The sequence below is a fragment of the Nerophis ophidion genome, linkage group LG17 (assembly GCF_033978795.1).
Source record: "Nerophis ophidion isolate RoL-2023_Sa linkage group LG17, RoL_Noph_v1.0, whole genome shotgun sequence".
Lineage (NCBI taxonomy): Eukaryota > Metazoa > Chordata > Actinopteri > Syngnathiformes > Syngnathidae > Nerophis > Nerophis ophidion.
In genome coordinates, this window is record NC_084627.1 from 25,393,099 (window position 1) to 25,420,379 (window position 27,281).

The following is a 27,281-nucleotide window of genomic DNA, read 5'->3' on the forward strand; positions in this document are numbered from 1 at the left end:
AAATGTTATATTTTTATCAACATTTTATAGCAGGGACCCTGCCATTCAAACTAGGCTGCTACATTGCTAATGATTAATGTAACTATAGCTGAAAAAATAGTAGAACAGCAATAGGAGAGACTATTCATCCCTGAAAACCATGGAATTCATGTAGGCTTAATGATGCACTTACATTATTATATCACTACCATACACACACACACACACACACACACACACACACACACACACACAAACACACACACACACACTGCACAATGAACTAACACACACACTGCAAAATGTGCTAACGTTACGCTAGAAGTTCATTAACCTTCACCTCTAGCCAGGACTGCGAGCGAGCTGAGCAGCAGTTTGTTTCTACAACGTCATCTGGAACGTTGACTAAGAGGTGTTTACAAACCCCGTTTCCATATGAGTTGGGAAATTGTGTTAGATTTAAATATAAACGGAATTCAATGATTTGCAAATAATTTTCAACCCATATTCAGTTGAATATGCTACAAAGACAACATATTTGATGTTCAAACTGATAAACATTTTTTTTTTGCAAATAATCATTACCTTTAGAATTTGATGCCAGCAACACGTGACAACGAAGTTGGGAAAGGTGGCAATAAATACTGATAATGTTGAGGAATGCTCATCAAACACTTATATGGAACATCCCACAGGTGTGCAGGCTAATCGGGAACAGGTGGTTGCCATGATTGGGTATAAAAGCAGCTTCCATGAAATGCTAAGTAATTCACAAACAAGTATGGCGTGAGGGTCACCACTTTGTAAGCAAATTGTCGAACAGTTTTAGAACAACATTTCTCAACGAGCTATTGCAAGGAACTTAGGGATTTTACAATCTACGGTCCGCAAAATCATCAAAAAGTTCAGAGAATCTGGAGAAACACTGCACATAAGTGATGATATTATGGACTGTTGATACCTCAGGCGGCATCAAAAACCGACATCATTGTGTAAAGGATATCACCACAATGGCTCAGGAACACTTTATATAACCACTGTCAGTAACTACAGTTGGTCGCTACATCTGTAAGTGCAAGTTAAAACTCTACTATGCTAAGCCAAACACATTTATCAACAATACCCTGAAACACCGCCGGCTTGGCTGGCCCGAGCTCTCCTAAGATGGACTGATGCAAAGGGGAAAGGTGTTCTGTGGTCTGACGAGTCCACATTTCAAATCGTATTTGGAAACAGAGGACGTGGTGTCCTCCAAAACAAAGACAAAAATAGCCTTTGGATTGTTATAGGCGCAATGTTCAAAAGCCAGCATCTGTGATGTGATGGTATGGGGGTGTATTAGTGCCCAAGGCATGGGTAACTTACACATCTGTGAAGGCACCATTAATGCTTAAAGGTCCATACAGGTTTTGGAGCAACATATGTTGTCATCCAAGCAACGTTATCATGGACGCCCCTGCTTATTTCATTAAGCCACGTGTTACAACAGCGTGGCTTCGTAAAAAAAAGAGTGCGGGTACTTTCCTGGCCCGCCTGCAGTCCAGACCTGTCTCCGATCAAAAATGTGTGGCGCATTATGAAGCGTAAAATTTGACAGCGGAGACCCAGGACTGTTGAACGACTGAAGCTCTACATAAAACAAGAATGGGAAAGAATTCCACTTTCAAAGCTTCAACAATTATTTTCTTCAATTCCCAAACGTTTATTGAGTGTTGTAAAAAGAAAAGGTGATGTAACACAGTGGTGAACATGTCCTTTCCCAACTACTTTGGCACGTGTTGCAGCCATGAAATTCAAAGTTAATTATTATTTGCAAAAAAAAAAATAAAGTTGATGAGTTTGAACATCAAAAATTGTGTCTTTGTAGTGCATTCAATTGAATATGGGTTGAAAAGGATTTGCAAATCATTGTGTTCCGTTTATATTTACAACTAACACAATTTCCCAACTCATATGGAAACGGGGTTAGTATTATAATTTGGGGAGAGTCCGCTGCTCACCTGCTAAACAACTATCTGCTCGACGCTGAAGCGCTGACTACATGCGCTCTGAATACGCACTGCTGATTGGCTGTTACCGCTCTGAATAAGCAATGCTGATTGGCTGTTACCGCTATGGTTGTAACCAATCAGATGGTTGTGTGGGTGGAACAATGCTGGGGGCTGTGTAGGTCAGTGATTTTTTATTTTTTTTTTGTCATGAAAAAGGGAGGCTTATTGGGTTGGTGCACTAATTGTAAGTGTATCTTCACTAATAGCAAGTGTATCTTGTATTTTTTTATATTGATTTAATAAAAAATTAAAGAAATACAAATTTATAAAACATTATTCTGCGGCCCGGTACCAATCGAGGTTGGGGACCACTGGTGTAGGTGACAGAGGCAGAACGGAGTGGAGCAGCTTGTTAAGTCTTTAGCTTAGGCGGCTACTTCATATGTTCGTGTGGAAACTCGTTCGGTACACCTCCAAACCGAACCGGAACCCCCGTACCGAAACGGTTCAATACAAATACACCTAATAATCATATATCATATAACAAGTTTACCACTCACAAAGTTAAATTACCCACCATTGCTAGTGGCACGATGCCACCAAGGTCCTGCGGTGCCAGGCGGATGAGGGTCTGTACTTCACTGGTCTGGGTGCGGGTGAGCGGATACTCCACCTGCCAAGTCACCTCTCTGCCACCTTCAGGCGCCATCAGCCCGTTCACCTCTAGATCCACCTGCAACACTCTCTGGTAGCCCATCGCCTCCTCTCTGGATATGGGCAAGATGAAAAAAGTCATGAGTCAGGGGTGGATTTCATTGTAATTTAAAAAAAAAAAATGTGAGAAATGAGTGGAATTGGGGGTTGGCAACTGAAAACAGGTATTAAATGTAAAGGCAAAAGCGATAATGAGACAGAAGTAAGGTGAAAGTCAAAATGAGCTGAGGAAATAACACGGAAATAGATGAGGTGAACAGAGGGGCAAAAATATGATAACGGATTAAATGGAACACAACAAGAAAAGATAAAAAAAAAGAGAGGTTAGCTGAATAAATGAAACAAGGAAAATTGAGTGTAAAGCTAAAAAAAAGACATCAGGGTAAGAGAAGGACAAAAATGATTGGTTTAAATGTGTATACAGGCGAGCAAACAGATGAGACCTTGGGGATAATGATTCTGATTGTCCTCCAAAGTAGACAACAGCGTCAGTTGTTACAACAAAAGGCTTGTTATTGACAAAGCATGGGCAACTGTGTGTACACTAAAACCTCTATACGAAAAGCAGCACACCAATGACAGCGTTTACGTGAGAATGGATTTATTTTGGAAGTGCACACCAAGCAGGACAGCTGCAAACCGGTGGTGCAAACGTTGGCTTCTCAACACCGGAGATTACAAGTTTCCCCTGCTAATGAACGGTAGTAATTACAACCATTTTCAACTTCATTTTCTAGGCCCAAATTAATCAGAGGCCAATGCAAGTCACCAGTGACCCACCTCTATTGTATTTGTATTACAATTATTTAAATGAATACACCAGGGCCCTAACATTGGAGGGCATCCAGCATGAAACAACAAAGCCAAATGAACATGTATTCAGTCGTGTGACTTTTGAACGGAAATAAACAAAGTGGTGGGCCACCCAAACAAACAGGTCTACTGAGCAGCAGAGTGCAAACTATCTGAGTATGCAAAGGGGCCTGGATCTTCCCCACTAAAAGCAGATAGGAGCAAAAAAATTAAACCAGGAAATGGCAAAGATCCATTCAGGCTATTAAAAAAAGGATTTGTCACGTGATCTCAAGGATTATCCGTCGGTCGCGTTCCCTGACATGTAACGAATGACTTGGTGCTTTACGAAACACTCGTAGCAAAATATGTGTTTTAGGAACTCTGAAACTACATAAAATGCAAATAATATCAAGATAATACTTAAATGGGGAATATGGAACGTTAAAAATACATCAAACAAACCTTTAAAGACCCACTGAAACCCACTACTACCGACCACGCAGTCTGATAGTTTATATATCAATGATGAAATATTAACATTGCAACACATGCCAATACGGCCTTTTTAGTTTACTAAATTGCAATTTTAAATTTCCCGCGAAGTGTCGTGTTGAAAACGTCGCGGTATGATGACGCGTGCGTTTGACGTCTCGGGTTGTAGCGGACAATATTTTCCAGCCCGATCCAAGTTATAAGTAGTCTGCTTTAATCGCATAATTACACAGTATTCTGGACCTCTCTGTTGCTGAATCTTTAGCAATTTGTTCAATTAGTAATGGAGAAGTCAAAGAAGAAAGATGGAGGTGGGAAGCTATTAGCATTTAGCCACACAAATACAGCCAGTGTTTCCTTGTTTAAAATTCCCGAAGGTGAAGCTTTACTATGGAACAGAGCGGTCAAGGGAACATGGATCCCGACCACATGTCAACCGGCAGTTTTCGGTGAGAAAATTGTGGTAATAAGTCGGTTCTTACCGGAGACATCAGTGGGGCTTCCGTCCTGCTGCAGCTGCGTGACTTCCCTCAGAGACACTCGCGGTCAACACACCCGTGGCCACACCCCTCCGACTTTCAGGTACTATTAAACTCACTAAAACACTAGCAACACAATAGGCAGATAAGGGATTTTCCAGAATTATCCTAGTAAATGTGTCTTATAACGTCTGAATCGCTCCCACTGCAATCGCCTTTTTTTTTTCATAGCCCTTCACTCTATATTTCCTCATCCATAAATCTTTCATCTTCACTCAAATTAATGGGTAAATTGTCGCTTTCTCGGTCTGAATAGCTCTTGCTGCTGGAGGCTATGATTATAAACAATGTGAGGATGTGAGGAGCTCTACAACCCGTGACGTCACGCGCAAATCATCTGCTACTTCCGGTAAAGGCAATGCTTTTTTATTAGCAACCAAAGTTGCGAACTTTATCGTGGATGTTCTCTACTAAATCCTTTCAGCAAAAATATGGCAATATCGCGAAATGATCAAGTATGACACATAGAATTGACCTGCTATCCCCGTTTGAATACGAAAATCTCATTTCAGTAGGCCTTTAACAAAGTGATCACTGCAAACTTGTGCGTTCTCTGACTCTGCGCCCTTGGACTGCCACTTTTCGCCCGGCAGTTATTTGATTTTGTAGACCACGCACCGGATGACTGCGGCTAATTTAATGCAGCCGTTAATTGGAGCATCAATGGTAAGTCCATTTTTGTATCAAATTGTTCGCAAAGTCATCTGAAACATGATATATGACTTATTGTATTTTATTGAAACAAGGGGTTCGCAGCCGAGTATGAAGCGACTGGGATGAGAATCAGCACCTCCAAGTCCGAGTCCATGGTTCTCTCCCGGAAAAGGGTGGAGTGCCATCTCCGGGTTGGGGAGGAGATCTTGCCCCAAGTGGAGGAGTTCAAGTACCTCGGAGTCTTGTTCACGAGTGAGGGAAGAGTGGATCGTGAGTTCGACAGGCGGATCGGTGCAGCGTCTTCAGTAATGTGGACGCTGTATCGATCCATTGTGGTGAAAAAGGAGCTGAGTTGGAAGGCAAAGCTCTCAATTTACTGGTCGATCTACGTTCCCATCCTCACCTATGGTCATGAGCTTTGGGTTATGACCAGAAGGACAAGATCACAGGTACAAGCGGCCGAAATGATCTCCCTCCGCCAGGTGGAAAGGCTATCCCTCAGAGATAGGGTGAGAAGCTCTGCCATCCGGGAGGAACTCAAAGTAAAGCCTCTGCTCCTCCACATCGAGAAGAGCCAGATGAGGTGGTTCGGGCATCTGGTCAGGATGCCACCCGAACGCCTCCTTAGGGAGGTGTTTAGGGCATATCCAAACGGTAGGAAGACACAGGGAAGACCAAGTTTATGTCTCCCGGCGGGCCTGGGAACGCCTCGGGATTCCCCGGGAGGAGCTGGACAAAGTGGCCGAGGAGAGGGAAGTTTTGGCTTCCCGGCGAAGATTGATGGATGTGAAATCATGCATATTTTACTTGGTGCATCTGCAGAATAAATGAAACGTTTTTTTATCAAAGACTAATTATCCACACAGAACCACAAAATGTCTGGAAAATACTCAATAGGCTTTGCCAAAGCAAATTTGAAAAATACCTGATATAAATACACATAGAAAAACAATAAATACGGAGATATTATTTGTATTTAACAGCCCATCAGGTGTCTTTTACAATCCCACATTGAATTGCTATAACTGTTCTCTTGAAAACCACAACTATTAAAGTAGGATACAGGGCAAGCACCGAAATATTAAGTCTAAAGTTTGTTTTAAGACATACTTTTAGAAAACAAATGAAATATGTAGTTACAGATTGGCCTTGATTAAAGAGTCTCTGTATTTTATTTAATGCACACGTCTGTCCCTAAGTATTTGTTATGTGGTTGTCACACAATGAAACAAGGCCGTAGAGAACACAAGTAAAGCATGTGGGAAAGAGGGACGAGAGGGATGTGGGGAGATCCAAGGTTTCCTTAAACATGTTTTGTCCAAGCCTGCCTTTTAATTCCCACTACGCCACAGAATGTGTTTACACACCTCAGATGCAAGCCTTACTTCAAAGTGCCTGGTATAATGGTTCCACTCTGGTGGAGAACGGCAAGAAAAAACCTCTAGAAATGTTTACAAATGGAATATGTATTTTATAGTGATTTATTGATTGTTAGAAATATGGTTGATTGAGGTGTTACAAGATATCCCAAGATTGAAACCTGGCAATATTTCTCGTGTCTTGTGGGATGGAGTCATATAATTTGTTGTGTTGTTTTCTCTAATAGTTAAATGCATATATGTCCAGCGGTACGTTTGTGATTGTAACTGTACATTAAGTGCTCAAACCGCGAGCTAACAAACTGCTGACAAAAAGAGTTGAAAAACGAGCTGGCGAAAAGAGCTAGCAAAGACAGCTAACAACAATGTTAGCAAACATAGCTGACCAAAACAACTAGTAAGCAGAGCTAACCAACAGAACGAGAAAACAGACCTAACCAACAGAACTAGTAAACAGACCTAACCAACAGTGTCAGAAAACAGAGCTAACAAACAGTGCTTGCCTTGGTGTTTCTCGCGATACCCCCTGGCAGTGGCATGACTATCCCGCTCAGGTAAGTGTGACAGGGAGGATGTGCAGGCGCTCTCCTTTATTACTTTAAAGGGGAGATGACGGTAGACTGACACCAGGGCGCTTTAAGGTTTGAATATATATATATATATATATATATATATATATATATATATATATATATAAAATAAAACTATACTAACTGATAAACTAAGGAAATGGAGTATGACAAAAACCAAAAGTGTGTACGGTGTAAGACTATGTGAAGTATTTAATTGGAACGTTTTACCGTAAGTGTTAGAGGCGCAGTGCTGTCAGACAAGGGCAAGACAGGCAGGGTTGTCCAGGGGCAGAAGCGTAGTCGAGAGGCAGGAGCCAGGCGTCGTCGTCCAGAGGCGAGCGAGGTGTCGAAAAACAGCTTGACTCGGGGATGCACACAGGGAAGATAAAGATGACGATACTCCGGCGAGCGATGGCAGGTTGTCCAGGCTTAAGAAGGCAGATCACTCATCACGGACAGGTGTGTTGATTGTCGATGAATGATTGCAGCTGGTGGATGCTGCAGGGCGGATGTGAGCGCCCGTGGCCGTGTCCCGAGGTGCGCTCACTGAAGCGCACAGACGAATAAGCGGCGTTGGCAGGAGTCTGAGCCGTAACACTGTAAAGCGCACCTAAAATGTGTTTTTCCACCTGAACAACTTGATAGTGCTCCTGCTCAGTGGCCTAGTGGTTAGAATGTCCACCTTGAGATCGGTAGGTCGTGAGGTCAAACCCTGGCCGAGTCATACCAAAGACTATAAAAATGGGAGCCATTACCTCCCTGCTTGACACTCAGCATCAAGGGATTCGACTTGGTGTTTAAATCACCAAAAATTATTCCCGGGCGCGGCCATCGCTGCTTCTCACTGCTCCCCTCACCTCCCAAGGGGTGATCAAGGGTGATGGGTCAAATGCAAAGAAAAAAATTTCCACACCTAGTATGTGTGTCAGAAACCTGGGTACTTTAATTTTAACTTTAACTTGTAACCCGGTGCGCCTATGGTAATGAATAAGTTTGGTTGAACTTATTCACTTCAAAGTCTTAAAGCGTTGGACGGGGTGAAATTGATCTTAAGTTGAAGTTGATATGCAATGCTGTCACGCTATACACATTTCGGAGGAATATTTGCACCAAAATACAACATAAACACAACAGAACGAATACTCAGAATTTCCTGCAGTACCAACTCTTCCGGGACGCTACACTATTTCATTTGATACATGGTGTAACGATAAGTGTGACCAGTAGATGGCAGTCAAACATAAGATAAGTCTCAAGTAAACAACACCAACATCTTAAAAGTTCCATTGAAAATATAGAACTTTACACACGACGCTCAAAAGTCCAGCAAAATGTTTTAGTAGAAAATGTTTTAGTGCCGTTTCTAATATTAAGTAGTGTAAAGTTCTTATATCTGTCAGTAAACTCGCCATGAAAGCACTAAAACATACCGGTGTAGTGAGTTTACATTATTCACCCAAGGAACTTTAGTTATTAGAGCTCCGGTCGGACGTTTTTTTGCGGGACAAATTTCCGGTGTGGTTGTTTTGCGGATGAGGAGATGCTGCTCTGTTATTGATTGAAGTAAAGTCTGAATATCATTAAAACAGTTAGCTCCATCTTTTGACACTTCTTCCACTCCCGTCCTTGCACGCAACACTGCTACAACAAAGATGACCGGGAGGAGACGCTGTGGAAGTGGAGCCACATAAATAAGACCACCCACAAAATGGTGCAGTTTGAAGCGACTGTCGGAAAGCGGCTTGAAGATGATGTGTAAAACATAATTTTTGCAACATTTTGACCAAAGAACCATCATTACATGTTATGTAGACCACAAGGAAGTGTTTTGAATTTAGAAAACAAAAAAAGAATAATATGACTCCTTTAAAGCGGCGTATAATCCAGTGCACCTAATACATGAAAAAAGATCAAAAATAAACCATTCATTTGCAGTGCACTTTATAATCCAGTGCACCCTATGGTCCGGAAAATACAGCATGCATAAGTACGTCCAAGCAGAAACAGAGTAAAATGTCAATTATGGACACCAAGACGCGACAGAAAAACACTGCGGACACATTGGATTACTTCTCCCCATGCGGTGACACGCTCCTGCAGCAGCCCAGGGGTAAATCAATACATGCATTATTGATACACTTGACAGCTGTGATATCAGAGATGCACGAGACTCAATCAATCAAGCAATAAAACTTTACTTGTGTAGCACTTTTCACGCATATAAAATGTAGCAGCAAGTGCATTACATATTAAAAACATTCAAAACCAGTGCTCGTTACATAATTCCAGTTACAAACATTCAGCTCTCCAGACCCCCTTTTCCCTTTACCACACACATGCACACATGATAAAAGTAATTTAAAACATATATGTCCAAGCACGGAAGAACCAGGTGAGAAAACACTATCTTAAGGAGCCGAGAGCACCAGGAGCCGCATGATGAGGAGCCACGACCGCAGCGACTCTGATTCAGAGCACATCAGAGCCTCCGGTGCAGAGGGCTCCTGCTTAGGAAATGCTGGGACTAACTCTGTACAACTAAAATATATTAATATATTAAATAAATGAATACGATAAATAGTAAATAGGGCATACATATATAATTAAAACTAAATTCAATTAATTAAATTGGCATGTGTTAAATAATAGCTAATAAATACTAGATAAACACCGAGTTAAAAATATATTAAAAAGTATAATATCGACAAGAATATTTAAAGGGGAACATTATCACCAGACCTATGTAAGCGTCAATATATACCTTGATGTTGCAGAAAAAAGACCATATGTTTTTTTAACCGATTTCCGAACTCTAAAAGGGTGAATTTGGCGATTTAAACGCCTATCAATTGTTCGCTGTCGGAGCAATGACCTTTCACCCGTGACGTCACAACAGGAAGCAATCCTCCATTTTCTCAAATACATTACACACACCAAGTCAAATCAGCTCTGTTATTTTCCCTCCACCCACATTTAATGCCAAACAAACACATACCAATCGACGGGTTAAAGTTGCACCAGTGTCAAAAGATGCGAAAGTCCCTCGTTTGTTCTGCATATTTTACCGACGATAGCGATGCTACAACTGAGATGTGTGGATATCCTGCGACACTCAAAGCAGATGCATTTCCAACGATAAAGTCAACAGAATCACAAAGGTGAGTTGTGTTGATGTTATTGACTTATGTGCTAATCAGACATATTTGGTCACGGCATGGCTGCCAGCTAATCGATGCTAACATGCTATTTAGGCTAGCTGTATGTACATTTGTAGCTATATTTGCATTCAGCCTTCCCCTCCACCCACATTTAATGCCAAACAAACACTTACCAATCGACGTATTTAAGTTGCTCCAGTGGTCAAAAGATGCAATCGTTGGTTAGAAGGCGATCGGCGAATAGCTTCAATAGCTATAGCTATAGCTATTAAGCGAATAACTTCAATAGCTATTCGCTCAATAGCTTCAGTTTCTTCTTCAATTTTGTTTTTGCTATCTGCCTCCACACTCCAACCATGCGCTTCAATACATGCGTAATCTGTTGAATCGCTTAAGCCGCTGAAATCCGAGCCTGAATCCGAGCTAATGTCGCTATATCTTTCTGTTCTATCCGCCATGTTTTTTTGTATTGGCATCACGCAGTGACGTCACAGGAAAAGGTGGTGGATTTACAGATAGCGAAAATCAGGCACTTTAAAGCCTTTTTTCGGGATATTCCATAATGGGTAAAATTTTGAAAATAACTTCGAAAAATAAAATAAGCCACTGGGAACTGATTTTTATTGGTTTTAACCCTTCTGAAATTGTGATAATGTTCTCTTTTAACGCTAAGTTAAAAAGGTCGGTCTTATTTTAACTTTGATACATTTTTAGTTTCGTCTATTTATGGAAACAGGTTTAACAGTTCTGTGTAAGGCCATTCATCTATGCATCCATCCTTTGTCTACCGCTTATCCCTCTGAGGGTCACGGGGGACTGGAGCCCAACCAAAACAGATAGACAGACAACATTCACACTCACATTCACACACTAGGGACCATTTAGTGTTGCCAATCAACCTATCCCCAGGTGCATGTCTTTGGAGGTGGGAGGACGTTGGAGTACCTGGAGAGAACCCACACAGTCATGGGGAGAACATGCAAACTCCACACAGAAAGACCCCAAATCATGCATGCAAATTTATAAAAAATAACTTCAAAGTGGGGCTTCACGGTGGCAGAGGGGTTAGTGCGTCTGCCTCACGATACGAAGTTTCTGCAGTCCTGAGTTCAAATCCAGGCTCGGGATCTTTCTGTGTGGAGTTTGCATGTTCTCCCCGTGAATGCGTGGGTTCCCTCCGGGTACTCCGGCTTCCTCCCACTTCCAAAGACATGCACCTGGGGATAGGTTAATTGGCAACACTAAATTGGCCCTAGTGGGTGAATGTGAGTGTGAATGTTGTCTATCTGTGTTGGCTCTGCGATGAGGTGGCGACTTGTCCAGGGTGTACCCTGCCTTCCGCCCGATTGTAGCTGAGATAGGCGCCAGCGCCCCCCGCAACCCCGAAAGGGAATAAGCGGTAGGAAATGGATGGATGGATGGAACTTCAAAGTGCACCTGTATTGTTTTGTGACCGGTCTATTAAGAAAAACTTCTTTCTCCAGTCATCCATATACCTTGTCCTAGTAAAGCAGGTGCTTTCAGAAATTATAAGCCTCAAGCATAATCAATACAGTGCAGTAATTTGACAATGAGCTCGGAGTATGTTCTTTTACTGCCATCTCGTGTCTACTTTTAAGTCTTTGGTATAAAAGAATTATACCAGTGGTTCTTAACCTGGGTTCGATCGAACCCTAGGGGTTCGGTGAGTCGGCCTCAGGGGTTCGGCGGAGGTCAAAACACACCCGACTCATCCTGTAAATACAAACTTCTCCCTATCGGCGTATTACGGATACAGCAACAGCTGACTGGTTTGCAGGTGTTTAATTTATTGTGAGTGTTGGTTTTTGTCGTTTGAACAAAGTGATGTTCATGCACTAGTAAAAAAACATGGTAACACTTTAGTATAGGGAACATATTCACCATTAATTAGTTGCCTATTAACATGCAAATTAGTAACATATTGGCTCTTAACTAGTCATTACTAAGTACTTATTAATGCCTTATTCGGCATAGCCTTATTAAAGTTAAAGTACCAATGATTGTCACACACGCACTAGGTGTGGCGAAATTTGATTATAACCTAACCCTCTAACCCTGACCCTAACCCTAACCAAATAACTCTAAATTAAGTCTTTATCACTTACTGTAGAATATGTTCCCCGAGTGTCCAAAAAACTCTAAATTAAGTCTTTGTTACTTAGAATATGTTCCCCGAGTGTCCAAAAAACTCTAAATTAAGTCTTTGTTACTTAGAATATGTTCCCCGAGTGTCCAAAAAACTCTAAATTAATTCTTTGTTACTTAGAATATGTTCCCCTAGTGTCCAAATAACTCTAAATTAAGTCTTTGTTACTTAGAATATGTTCCCCGTACTAAAGTGTTACCAAAAACATATAACTTTGTCTTGAATTTGGAAAAAAAAAACATTTTATTTTTCACTAAAGAAGGGTTTGGTGAATGCGCATATGAAACTGGTGGGGTTCGGTACCTCCAACAAGGTTAAGAACCACTGAATTATACCATCAGTGCAGTGTTTGTTTTCCTTTTTTGTTGTTGAAATCATATATTTTTTTTTTTTAGAAAACTTGTTTTGAATTAATAATGTGTAAGTATTGAAAAAGCTGCCTGAAATTCGGGCATTTTAACAACAACAATAAACAATAAAATACAATACAAATACAATACTTCAGAAATATGTAACATGTGAAATACATGTAAAAGCCATTTAGTAGAGTGCAACACTTCTGCACCACTCAGAAAAACACAAATTGTTGTTTAGTGCATCCATACAATAACATGCATCCGATAAAAGTTGGCAGGGGCTTTGATTGATTGATTGATTGCAACTTCTATTAGTAGATTGCACAGTACAGTACATATTCCGTACAATTGACCACTAAATGGTAACACCCGAATAAGTTTTTCAACTTGTTTAAGTCGGGGTCCACGTTAATCAATCCATGGTACATGCCCGTCTTCGATCTGAGGGAAGGGGGGAATATTTCCATTGTGTATCCAAGAGCAAAACAAACGGTGTCCTGTTATTATGTTTGTTTTTCCATTTCTTCGTTCGGTGCATTCCAGTTGTACCGAGAAGTCAGAATTTCTGAGTCGGAATTGTCAAATCACGCCCCCAAGGGTGGATATCCTACTCGTAAAGTCATACTGTCCTCACTACTGCTAAGTTGGCTTTCAAAGATGGCTGCCTTAAATGGAAACAATACAGGTGGGGATGGGAATTGAAAACCGGTTCTTGTTCAAAATCGGTTCCCAGTGTATCAATTCTTTGGAATCTCTTGCCATTTCGTTTAGCGGTTCTCGTAACGGTTCTTCCGGGTGGGGATGACGGCTGTATTTTTTGTGGTCCCTTTATTTAGAAAAGTACCGAAAAGTATCGAAAAGTATCAAAAAGTAGCAAAATAATTTTGGTATCAGGACAACACTATATTATGCTCATCCCTAATTCAACATGCATCTTTGAGTCTATTTCTGGAAAGGTGGAAAATACCATCTGGATTCTATGGTAAGGGGGAAATCCCATAGTGAATTAAAACAGAAAAAACTGAAAATAATCAACATTTTTAAACCAAAGTCAAAAAGTAATTCCTCAACAGTTTGGTGGGAATCAGTGTAAATGCAATTGCATGCCATTTTGGATACTGGAGGACTGTATTACATGACTGTATTGTTAACAGTGTGATTCAAAACTGTGAAATTTTATCTTTATAAAATGTTTACCTGTGCAGGTATGCTTGCTTAATTGCAAGTCCCAATCCCTTTCTCTACCGATCTCTGGATCAGAAATCTGAATTCATGCAGTAGGAATGCTTCTCTGAACAGTCTGCGTTCAAAGGTAGTGAGTGCAGTGATTATGTGGTTAACTCTCTCATGATGCGCAATTAAAGGCAAATCAATTATCTGTAAGAGACAGTCCCGCCTAACAAATGACGCCGCTCGCTGTAAACTATCCATTTATCTTTCCAATCAATGTTTATTTTTTTTTTTGCTGTTCATTTTATCAGTAGGGCGTTTTTTTTAAAGGCCTACTGAAACCCACTACTACCCACCACGCAGTCTGATAGTTTTTATATCAATGATGAAATATTAACATTCCAACACATGGCAATACGGCCTTTTTAGTTTACTAAATTGCAATTTAAAATATCCCGCAGAGTTTTTTCTTGAAAATGTCGCGTAATGATGACGTGTACGTGTGTCGTCACGGGCTGTTAGGAAATATTAGCGCTGCGCACACACACAGCTAAAAGTCGTCTGCTTTAACAGCATAATTACACAGTATTTGGGACATCTGTGTTGCTGAATCCTTTGCAATTTGTTCATTTGATATTGGAGAAGTCAAAGTAGAAAGATGGAGTTGGGAAGCTTTAGCCTTTAGCCACACAAACACACGGTGATTCCTTGTTTAAAATTCACGGAGGTGAAACTTTACTATGGATCACAGCGAACATGGATCCCAACCGAATGTCAACCAGCAGGTTTTGGTGAGAAAATTGTGGTAAAAAGTCGCTTCTTACCGGAGATCAGCTGAGCTTGTGCCGCCCATACAGCTGCCGTTGACTTCCCTGAGACACTGCGCGTCAACACACCCGTGGACATACACCTCCGACTATCAGGTACTGTTAAACTCACTAAAACACTACCAACACAATAGAAAGATAAGGGATTTCCCAGAATTATCCTAGTAAATGTCTCTAAAAACATCAGAATCCGTCCCAATGCAATCGCATTTTTTTTTCTTTTTTTTTTTCTAGTCCGTCGCTATCAATATCCTCAAACACAAATCTTTCATCCTCGCTCAAATTAATGGGGAAATTGTCGTTTTCTCGGTCAGAATAGCTGTTTTTTTTGGAGGCTCCCATTAAAATCAATGTGAATATGTGAGGAGACATCAACATGGGAAGTCATCGTCTGCGACTTCCGGTAGAGGCAGGGCTTTTTCCGTAGCACCGAAAGTTGCGAACTTTCAGCAAAAATATGGCAATATCGCAAAATGATTAAGTATGACAAATAAAATGGACCTGCTATCACCGTTTAAAAAGGAAAATCTCATTTCAGTAGGCCTTTAAACATCGTATCCACCCTTGGTCTGCCCTTCTTGTCCACTTACATTGTCTGGTGGCCCCAAAAGATATATTTCCCTGTCACAATTACCATACAATTTCTGTTTAAAATCATTTGAAATCTAGGAAGGCAGCTGAACTAGGTTGACCATATTGTGAAACCCCCAAAAGAGGACACATATATGCGTGCCAAGATGGGCAGCACGCCAAGGTCGGGACTAGGTGAAAATTTGCCAATGATAAATGAACTTGCTTTATAAATAATATATTTATTTAAATAAAGCATTTTTTCTCCTCTGTTGTTAGCAGTGTTGGCGCTAGGAATTTTCAAAATGGGGTCCCATGGACCACATGAAGTCATAAAAATGGGGTCGCACAGTAAATGTTTGGGGTCCCACTTTTTTGGAAGCGTTTTGAAAAAAAATGATAAACGTATGCATCGTCCTGTTATATCTCACTTTATATATTGTGTTTAGGAAAAAGGTTGTCATAAACATTACTTAATTCATTAAAATAAATCATATAAAAAGTAGACAAACTTGTATACATATGTAAATTGTGAGGGTCTGCTGGGAACGTCTGACAGAGTCTCCTGTCCGACAAAGTTTCAATTCCCACCTCCGGAAGAACTTTGAACATGTCACGAGGGAGGTGCTGGACATTGAGTCCGAGTGGACCATGTTCCGCACCTCTATTGTCGAGGCGGCAGATCGGAGCTGTGGCCGCAAGGTAGTTGGTGCCTGTCGGGGCGGCAATCCTAAAACCCCTTGGTGGACACCTCCTTCTTCAAGTTGAAGACGGAGTCCTATCGGGTCATTTTGGCTCATAGGACTCCGGAGGCAGTGGACAGGTACCGACACGGTGTGCAGCTTCAGCGGTCGCGGAGGCAAAAACTCGGACATGGGAAGAGTTCGGGGAAGCCATGGAAAACGACTTCCGGACGGCTTCGAAGCGATTCTGGACTACCGTCCGCCGCCTCAGGAAGGGGAAGCAGTGCACTATCAACACCGTGTATGGTGTGGATGGTGTTCTGCTGACCTCAACTGCGGATGTTGTGGATAGGTGGAAGGAATACTTCGAAGACCTCCTCAATCCCACCAACACGTCTTCCTATGAGGAAGCAGTGCCTGGGGAATCTGTGGTGGACTCTCCTATTTCTGGGGCGGAGGTCGCTGAGGTAGTTAAAAAGCTCCTCGGTGGCAAGGCCCCAGGGGTGGACGAGATCCGCCCGGAGTTCCTTAAGGCTCTGGATGCTGTGGGGCTGTCTTGGTTGACAAGACTTTGCAGCATCGCGTGGACATCAGGGGCAGTACCTCTGGATTGGCAGACCGGGGTGGTGGTTCCTCTCTTTAAGAAGGGGGACCGGAGGGTATGTTCCAACTATCGTGGGATCACACTCCTCAGCCTTCCCGGTAAGGTTTATTCAGGTGTACTGGAGAGGAGGCTACGCCGGATAGTCGAACCTCGGATTCAGGAGGAACAGTCTGGTTTCCGTCCTGGTCGTGGAACTGTGGACCAACTCTATACTCTCGGCAGGGTTCTTGAGGGTGCATGGGAGTTTGCCCAACCAGTCTACATGTGCTTTGTGGACTTGGAGAAGGCATTCGACCGTGTCCCTCGGGAAGTCCTGTGGGGAGTGCTCAGAGAGTATGGGGTATCGGACTGTCTTATTGTGGCGGTCCGCTCCCTGTACGATCAGTGCCAGAGCTTGGTCCGCATTGCCGGCAGTTAGTCGAACACATTTCCAGTGAGGGTTGGACTCCGCCAAGGCTGTCCTTTGTCACCGATTCTGTTCATAACTTTTATGGACAGAATTTCTAGGCGCAGTCAAGGCGTTGAGGGGTTCCGGTTTGGTAAGCGCAGGATTAGGTCTCTGCTTTTTGCAGATGATGTGGTCCTGATGGCTTCATCTGACCGGGATCTTCAGCTCTCGCTGGATCGGTTCGCAGCCGAGTGTGAAGCGACCGGAATGAGAATCAGCACCTCCAAGTCCGAGTCCATGGTTCTCGCCCGGAAAAGGGTGGAATACCATCTCCGAGTTGGGGAGGAGACCCTGCCCCAAGTGGAGGAGTTCAAGTACCTAGGAGTCTTGTTCACGAGTGGGGGAAGAGTGGATCGTGAGATCAATAGGCGGATCGGTGCGGCGTCTTCAGTAATGCGGACGTTGTACTGATCCGTTGTGGTGAAGAAGGAGCTGAGCCGGAAGGTAAAGCTCTCAATTTACCGGTCGATCTATGTTCCCATCCTCACCTATGGTCATGAGCTTTGGGTCATGACCGAAAGGATAAGATCACGGGTACAAGCGGCCGAAATGAGTTTCCTCCGGCGTGTGGCGGGGCTCTCCCTTAGAGATAGGGTGAGAAGCTCTGCCATCCGCGAGGAACTCAAAGTAAAGCCGCTGCTCCTTCTCATCGAGAGGAGCCAGATGAGGTGGTTTGGGCATCTAGTCAGGATGCCACCCGAACGCCTCCCTAGGGAGGTGTTTAGGGCACGTCCAACCGGTAGGAGGCCACGGGGAATACCCAGGACACGTTGGGAAGACTATGTCTCCCGGCTGGCCTGGGAACGCCTCGGGATCCCCCGGGAAGAGCTAGACGAAGTGGCTGGGGAGAGGGAAGTCTGGGTTTCCCTGCTTAGGCTGATAAGCGGAAGATGATGGATGGATGGATGGATGTATTCACTTATAAACATTCTTTCACTTTTTTTTTTCGTTCATGGATCTAAACTTTACCGCTGCTGCTAGTTTTTTCTATATTTTTATTTAATAAGTTGTAGGTGTGTTTATTTCAGTATAAAAGTGTAAAAAGTGTTTTGCTTGGGTCATGAAATGATAATAACGGTGTGCCAGTGCATACATACATTTTTTATTCAAGGCTTAAATCTCTGGAGTCTACATCAACTTCACATCTATTCCTCATTTCAAAATGTTTTAGTTTTTTTTAATGTTGTTTTTTTGTTTGTTTGGTTTCTGCTCTTTTTTGTCAATCAAAACAATTTTTTTTTATAGCAAACCACAAAATATACAAAATCTTCCACCAAAATTATTTTTCAAAGTGGAATATTTGATGTGACATAATCGGGGTTGAGATGGGGGTATAAGATGTATCTTGTAGCGTGCTGGAAAAATTAGTGCTGCAAGGGGGTCTGGTATTTGTTCTGTTGTGTTTATGTTGTGTTACGGTGCAGATGTTCTCCCGAAATGTGTTTGTCCTTGTTTGGTGTGGGTTCACAGTGTGGCGCATACTTGTAACAGTGTTAAAGTTGTTTATACGGCCACCCTCAGTGTGACCTGTATGGCTGTTGACCAATTACTGTATTTTTCGGAGTATAAATCGCACTGGAGTATAAGTCGCAATTTTGGGGGAAATTTATTTGATAAAACCCAACAAAAACAATAGACATTTGAAAGGCAATTTAAAATAAATAAAGAATAGTGAACAACAGGCTGAACAAGTGTACGTTATATGACGCATAAATAACTAACTGAGAAAGTGCCTGGTATGTTAACGTAACATATGGTAAGAGTCATTCAAATAACTATAACATATACAACATGCTATACGTTTACCAAACAATCTGTCACTCCTAATTGCTAAATCTGATGAAATCTTATACGTCTAGTCTCTTACGTAAATGAGCTAAATAATATTATTTGATTTTTTTTTATTTATTTTTTGTCCTGTCCAGCTTCTCAGGCAAATCATATAGTTGATGTAGATGCCCATATCGGCTGTTCAGATTTACTTTACAAAAGAGAAGTGTAAGATACCTCTCTTGTTGTCTTATTTGAATGTGACTTTATTAAATGTATTTATATTATGATTTGGTGCAGTCGGGCCGGAGCAGGAGGGGATAGAAAGAGAAAAAAAGGAGGACAGAGGGGGAAATTGTGGGGATAAGAGGGGGATTAGACAGAGAGACAAAAACAACAGCAAATACAACAATAACAACAACAACAATAGAACAACACCAGCACATACATAATATGTACAAATATGATCGTAAAAGTGATAGCAAATAAGCAGTTAGTGAAATAAATAATATAGTAATGACAATGAGCATTTTTACACTAAAACTGGAGCAATACAAATACCAATAGAAAAAGCGCTATTGATCATGTACAAAACCAATAGATTACCTCTATTATCAACAATAAAGTTGTTCAAATGCAACGATACGTATACATAATGATAGCTAGAAAGATAATAAAAAAATAAAAAAAAAACCATAAAAAAATAAAAAAAGAAGAAGGAATACCGAAAGATGAAAGGGAAAAGAGAGAGAGGCAACCTATATTAATCTTGTAGATTGTTATAGTAACAATGGTTTAAGCTCTGTCAATATGCCTTGTGTTACCCAGTTTACCCTAGGGCAACAGCATTGGTATATGTTTGATGAAACATGATTATGTGCATGAGTGTATGTATGTATATGTACTTATATATGAACAGAATGTGTATATGAATGTTTGTACAGTAAATGTATATGTACAGTATATGTATGTTTGTTTGTACAGTGTATGTATATGTACAGTATATGTATGTTCGTACCGTGAATGTGCGCGTGGATGGACGGACTTGGAGTATGTAGATATGTAATGTATTTGTGTATGTATGTGGGAGCGTAGGTACCAATGTATGGACATTTATATGTATGAGTAACGGTGTGTTTTGTGTTAGTATATGTGTGTTTGTATCCATCCATCCATTTCCTACCGCTTATTCCCTTTTGGGGTCGCGGGGGGCGCTAGCGCCTATCTCAGCTACAATCGGGCGGAAGGCGGGGTACACCCTGGACAAGTCGCCACCTCATCGCAGATGTGTGTTTGTATGTACAACATATTTGACTCCTAGTGTGCGTGGGAGCCAGAGTGCGGACCCAGCCGCCCAGAGAGCCCAACCCAAACAGCAGGTGTGGCGCCCAGGGAACCAGGGACCACCCTCCCCACGCAGCCAGGCCGGCCGGCGGCGGGAACCCCAGAGCCCGGCCCATCGCGCCGCCCGGAAGAGCCGGCAGGAGGCCGCAGACAGACACGCCCGGCAGAGGACAGGGCACGAGAGAAGCAGCGGACGGCCAGACCCCAAGCCAGCGAGAGAGAACCCCCCACACGGGCAGAAAGACGGGACGCTCCGCCCGGGGGAACCCAGACACCCCCCGCAGCTGGACGGGAAGACCGCCCCCGCCCCACCAGCACCCGGGCCCCCCCGACCCCACCCCCACCCCCGAAGAGCACGGCGCGGCTCACACCAGGCCACCCCACCCGAGCCGGCCGTCACAGGACCACTCAGCACAGGGCCGCGGGGACCACCCACCCCGCCCGCAGGGACCCCAACGATGGAGATGGAACAACCAGCAACCGCCCTGTAAAAGTCCCCCCCTGAGGGAGGGGAGAAAAGGAAAACAATAAATAAATAAATAAAAAAAAAAAAAAATAAATACATTAAATTATATATATATATATATATATACATACATATACATACACATACATACACATATATATACATATACACATACATACACATACACGTACATATACATATATATACACATACACATCCATACACATATACACACATAAATATACACACATACACACATACATACATACATATACATATATATACACATACATACACACACATACATACATATATATATATATATATATACACACACACATATACACACTTATATACATACATGCACACATACATATATATACATACACATACATACATATATATACCCACATATACACACACATATATATACATACATGCACACATACACATACATACACACATACATACATACATATACACACATACCTCCGCATTCACATAAAAAAAATAATAAAAAAAATAAAATAAATAAATAAGCTCACAGACAGGCTGACACACAACCTCACTACCCCAGCAGCTGGCCGACTCGCAGCAATTCGGAATACCATGTAGCACCAAGCTACCACTATGGATGAGGGGACTAGACCCAGCCGGCCCCAACCAAGAAGGATTTGTTATTTGATATTTTACGGTAATATGTTAATAATTTCACACATAAGTCGCTTCTGAAAATAAGTCGCACCCCCGGCCAAACTATGAAAAAAACTGTGACTTATAGTCCGAAAAAAACGGTATGCCTTGATTAACAACCAATCCACTATCTCGCTCTTTGTCTCAGCCCCTCCCTCACGAATTCTGGTGCGTACACACACAATCACAATTTGTTTTGATTTTAGCCCTTTCTTAACCATGTATGTACATTGACAATACACGCAACCCTGACTCAAAACCCTGGACATTTGAGGCATTTAAGAAACCCCGTCCAGACACCCCGGACAGTCCTGCAAAAGAGGACATGTCCGGGGAAAAGAGGACGTCTGGTCAGCCTAAGCTAAACTGCACTAAACAAAAAGGTTTCAAAGCTATGCGGCGAGCTGTGACAATAAGTGGGAATTATAGGAGCTTTTATAAAGTAAAACAACCTGTGTTTGGACTGATAATAAGGTGTTACAGCACAAACAAACACGGCAAAGAGACACACATTCAATTACAGTATGATACATTTCAAATGTCATGCCAAAATAAATAAATAACCTGACAAAAGGATGATAAAAGTGAGGCAGAGAAATACAACAGCCCTTTTGAACCAAACACAACGTTTTTGTTTTTTTCCCACACTTAACATCTTAGTGGGTATCGGCCTCTGCAAAAAAAAAATGTGGCAAATAGAAAAGGCTGCCGCTTCTTTTCTTTGGAGACCCAAAGGGGCTTTTCCTTTCATGCAGCAGTGATTTTGTGAGCACTGACAACAATCATACATCAAAAGACCTGAATATATTCCAAAAGGGTGAATCAACCTGAAAAAAGGGAGAACGGCGTGAAAGCTTCTGAGGCGGTTTGTTTTAAATGTTGATATTTTATTGTAAAAGTGCGGTGCTTCAATGTAGTGGCAGTGTTACTTCTCACAAGTAAAGATGTCGCACACATACACACCTAAAAAGATAACTGCACTTTCTCTGGAATTTTGCTTATCATTCCTATGTAAGACAAGCATACCTACTGTACGTTTTTCTTTTTTTTATGCATTCTAACTATAGATTAGCAAAAGCCCACTTAAAATGGAGTCGCTCTTTCCGCCTATAAAGCGCGTAAAAAACAATCTAGATACCGTATGGTGGAGACGGAGCCGACGGGCCGACGGCGGGGTAGGGCAAGCCGTGGTTCTACTCAAGATGGCAGCCAGGAGGCGGAGTATGCGGCGAAACGGAGAGGCGGGGCATGCCGGGAGCGACGCTGCAACAATCAGAACCAGGTGCGAGAAACACACAGTGGTTGTCAATCTGTGCATCTCCTCCTGCTGTATAAAAGGGGAGAAGGAGGAGCGATGGAGGCAGAAGGAGTGGGAAAACCAGCCGCAGAAGCAGATGAGCGCAAAGCACCGAGAGCGAGCCGAACACAACGACCAAGGCGCGGCAGACTGAAGGGAGAGAGAAGCGAGCAGGAGCGGAGTGCTGAAAAGCGATCCGATCGAAAGACAAAAGCTTTATTGAAAAATAAACAAGAGTCAAAACTGCTCAGCAAGATGTCTTTCCTCAATGGTCCCTGCAACCCGCACGATGGCGGCAGGAAGCCCTTCACAGTGGCACCCGACGTGGGAGGACCATCAGAGGCGAGGGAGGACGATTTCCTCTGGGCGCTGGTCAGCGCGTTCAGCGAACTGGCGGCAAGCAATCGCAAAAATTGCCATCTCATGCAGGCGCTGGTGGACAAGATAGGGGGGAGGCGGCAAGTGCCCCCCCCAAAAAAGAAGTCAAGGAGAATGCCAGTGAAGTCTGGGCTGAAGCCTCCTACCTGGAAGGCGGGGCTGGGCAGGCTGCAGTGGCGTCTGCAGACCAGCAGGGTGAGCTGTCGGCCAAAGAGAGGGAGGACGAGCTCGCCCTGCTAGATGATGATGATGACGAAGAGGAGCGTGATGAGGTTGAACCGGACAAGAAAATGACTGAAGAAGAAGTCAAAGAGGACGAAGAAGAAGTCAAAGAGGACGAAGTAGTCAAAGAGGATGAGGAAAGTGAAGATAATGAAATTGATGATGAAGAAGAAGTTGAAGTTCAAGAAAATGATAGAGAAGATGAAGTGAAAGAAGAGGAGGAAGAAGAAGAGGATGATGATGATGAAGAAGATGAATCAAATGATGAAGAAGATGAATCGGATGATGAAGAACAAGAGTAAGAAGATGATGAGGATGATGAAGAAGAGCATGGTGAGGATGAACCGGAGCATGATGATGAGGAGGAGGACAAAGGGGACAAGGAAGACAAAGACAAAGAAAGGGATAAAGGAAAGTATAAAGAAAAGATCGAAGAGGACAAAGAAGCGGAAGTGCAACCACAAGAGGAAAAGGTGTCAGAGGAAGAGGACAAGCTCACCTCGGTGGAGGAAACGACAGAAGAAGAAGAAAAGTCAGGTTTTCCCGCTCCCTCAAAAAAGGGAGGGGGAGTAGGCTCAGCTGGACTGAAGCCTGGCTTGAGTTTGGCAATGGAGGACTGTGGAGAGACGGAGCCGACGGGCCGACGGCGGGGTAGGGCAAGCCATGGTCCTACTCAAGATGGCGGGCAGGAGGCGGAGTATGCGTCGGAATGGAGAGACGCTTCAGCAATCAGAACCAGGTTTATATAAACGATATTTGCAAAGTTACAAAAGACTTGAAGTAGTTTTATTTGCAGACGACACAACTGTTTTCTATTCAGGAGAGAACACACAGAATATAATACAAATAATAACGGAAGAAATGAACAAATTTAAAAAATGGTTTGATAAAAACAGGATATCCTTGAGTCTCAGTAAAACTAAAATAATGCTATTTGGTAACAGTAGAAAAGAGCATCAGACACGAATACAAATAGATGGAATAGATATCGAAAGGGTAAAATAAACCAGATTTTTGGGAGTATTAATAAATGATAAAATGAACTGGAAATCTCATATACAAAACATACAACATAAGGTGGCAAAAAACATTTCAATAATGAATAAAGCCAAATACGTCCTGGGCCAAAAATCACTTTATATTCTCTACTGCTCGCTAGTGTTACCATATCTGAGTTATTGTGCAGAAATATGGGGAAACAACTACAAATGTGCGCTACATTCGTTAACTGTGTTACAAAAAAGATCGATTAGAATAATACACAATGTTGGATATAGAGAACATACAAACCCTTTATTTATTGAGTCAAAAATATTAAAGCTTAATGACTTGATAAAATTGCAAACAGCTAAAATGATGTGCTGCAGTATTATTGTTTTGATGGTTTTATAGAGTACTTGGTACCATAATTTTATTTTTCCTGTATGCTGCTTTTTTTAAAACTTGGAATACTGTAGCCTTTATTTTATTTAAGTGACACTATTATTGTTCTGTTTTGATGGTGGGTTTTATACTTGAGTACTTGGTACCATAATTTTATTTTTCCCGGTAGGCTGCTTTATTTAAAAACGTTATTTATTTTCAATATTGGTATTCTATTTGACAATTGTTGCACTACTGCCATGATGAGGTGTTGTTGATCTCTTGTTTTTTGATAGTCTTGTTTTTTTGTTTGTATGTTTACAATAGCTTTTACATTCAAAGTTTTTTATACGAAAAAAAATACTGGACAGTAACCATTGTAACCAAATAATGGCCTGGTGCAGGCTGGTGCAAAAATAAATAAAAGCCCTGTGCAAATAACCGCCCGCTTCTTTTAAATGCCCGTCTCAAAAAATGATTTTGTGAAATAAACGCCTGGGCTACTATTTGGTAATATACGGTACTTCCATCAAGGTTTCATGTACAACAGTGTTGGTGCTAGGAATTTTCTAAATGGCAAGAGAGACAACATGCATAATAAAAATTGACAGTTACGATGTTGATATATTCCCGTTTAGATAAAGAATGACTCATAATTATTGCGAATAAAAAAGGTGGGTGGAACCTTTTTGTCTTTTTAAGGTCTAAGTTGGCTGTCAAAGTTGATAAAATTCTCAATATTGTCACGCCTGTAAGATTATGTTTTAGTTTTTGCCATGTTTGGTCAGGTTATGTTTAGTTTTTTGGACATTTAGTTCTGTCTTGGCACTTCCTGGTTTGTTTTCGTCTCCATGCCAACTCATTAGTTTTCACCTGTCATGTCACGCCCCTGTCCTCAGTTTTCACACCTGCTTGTAATTATCATTGGTATTATTTAAACCGGTAGTTGCCAAGTGTTCAGTCTGGCATCTTCACACACCCTACCCATGCTGTTCCTACCTTCATGCCCTCGTCCACAGTTCCTTGTCATGTAAGTTTTATTTATAGTTCATAGTCAATTGCTTTGTGCTGAGTCTTTTTGTTTATGTCCATTATTCATGCCATCGAGCAAGTGTTTTTGTTTCCTGTTTGTGTTTCACAGCCTATATTATTATCTGCCATTGAGCGCGTCCTTGTTTTCCCTGTTTTGTATTATAGTGTATAAAAAAATTTAAAGATGTACTCACATTCACGTCTCGCTCCTGCAAATCATCCTCTGCGTCGGGGAAACAATCCACATCCAAGTCAAAGTTTGACAGATATATGGCCACATTGTTGTGTCACACACACACTCTGTGCTTCCCAATACTGCGGGAGCACACAGAGGCTCCGCTGGAAACACCAGACACGCCCCTGCGCTCATCAAGCAGACCGTGCCCCCTCTCCGCCGCAGTCAGCGGCATCCCACGCCTGACACACCTGACTTTGATGAAGAACAGCAGTATAAAGATGGCTGATGCTGACTCATCGACGTCGGAACGTAAACTACTCCTCGTAAGCTGCGTGTCTCTGACTTCCTCCTGATCTTGCTCGTTGCCTGTTTTCCTTGTGTCCTTTTGTTTCCCTGATCCCTGTTTCTCCGCTCTTCCCACAGTGCTCGTGTCACCACCGCTGTTTCCCTCCTGGCCCCATTTTGCCTTCCCGGATCCTCGACCTCATTTTGGACTTTGAACCCGCTCTCCTGCCTTTGACCCCCGCTTGGACTTTGGACTTCCTCTGGCTTGTTCCCATCCGGATTTGGACGCTGTTCATCCAACACGCACCTCAACAACCCTCACGGTATTGACATATGGTAATTCAACACATAGCCATTCATGCAGACACATAGTAGCATACACACTCCACGTAATCATCAAGTCTTCAATAAACCTATTGATCTTGACATCCCGTTGTTGTGGCGTCTCCTTCCCCAGTAAAAACATAACACACATCCTTTTACTATCAAGGTGAAAGGCTCGATTTAAAATCGAGAATAAACTCTCACAAGCTCAGAGGCAAGAAAGCTGCTCACTAGGTCATGATGTCAATACGACAGCATAAAGTAGTTACCGCCGCTAACAATAGGTCCTTACAGTTAGTGTTTATAATAACAATTTTGCCAGTACTTGGTTAAAGTTCAGGTGAAAAAATGTTAATAGAGTATTGTTGGCAGTTTTGGAATGTTTTTAGTGGGTTTAATGGTCAGAATACTTTTTGACTCAAGAGCCGCATTGGGCTAAAAAAATTTGGCGGGGGGGCCGGGCTGTATGTATGTCCGATATTATCTGCCGATAAATGCTTAAAATGTAATATCGGAAATTATTGGTATCAGTTTCAAAATTAGCAGTATCAATTTCAAAAAGTTACATTTATGACTTTTTAAAACGCCGCTCTATGCATGGACGTAAAGTGAAGTACAGAGAGCCAGGCACTAAATCAGGAACTGACTCTGGGTGCCGGCACAGTCACATAATATATGCGGCTTTTCACACACACAAGTGAATGCAAGCACACTTGGTCAACAGCCATACAGGTCACACTAAGGGTGGCCGTATAAACAAATTTAACAGTGTTACAAAATATGCACCACACTGTGAACCCACACCAAACAAGAATGACAAACACATTTCAGG

The 27,281-nt window shown here is 42.2% G+C and overlaps 1 protein-coding gene across 1 annotated transcript in view; it reads right to left on the bottom strand.

Annotated features, from left to right (window-relative positions):
• The window catches only part of si:dkey-112m2.1 (transmembrane protein 132C), a 591,189-nt gene that overhangs the window by 134,605 nt on the left and 429,303 nt on the right, over window positions 1-27,281 (bottom strand). The window contains exon 5 of the mRNA XM_061876686.1: window positions 2,548-2,737. Coding sequence (XP_061732670.1) covers window positions 2,548-2,737 — 190 coding nt within the window. The remainder of the gene's footprint in view (window positions 1-2,547; window positions 2,738-27,281) is intronic.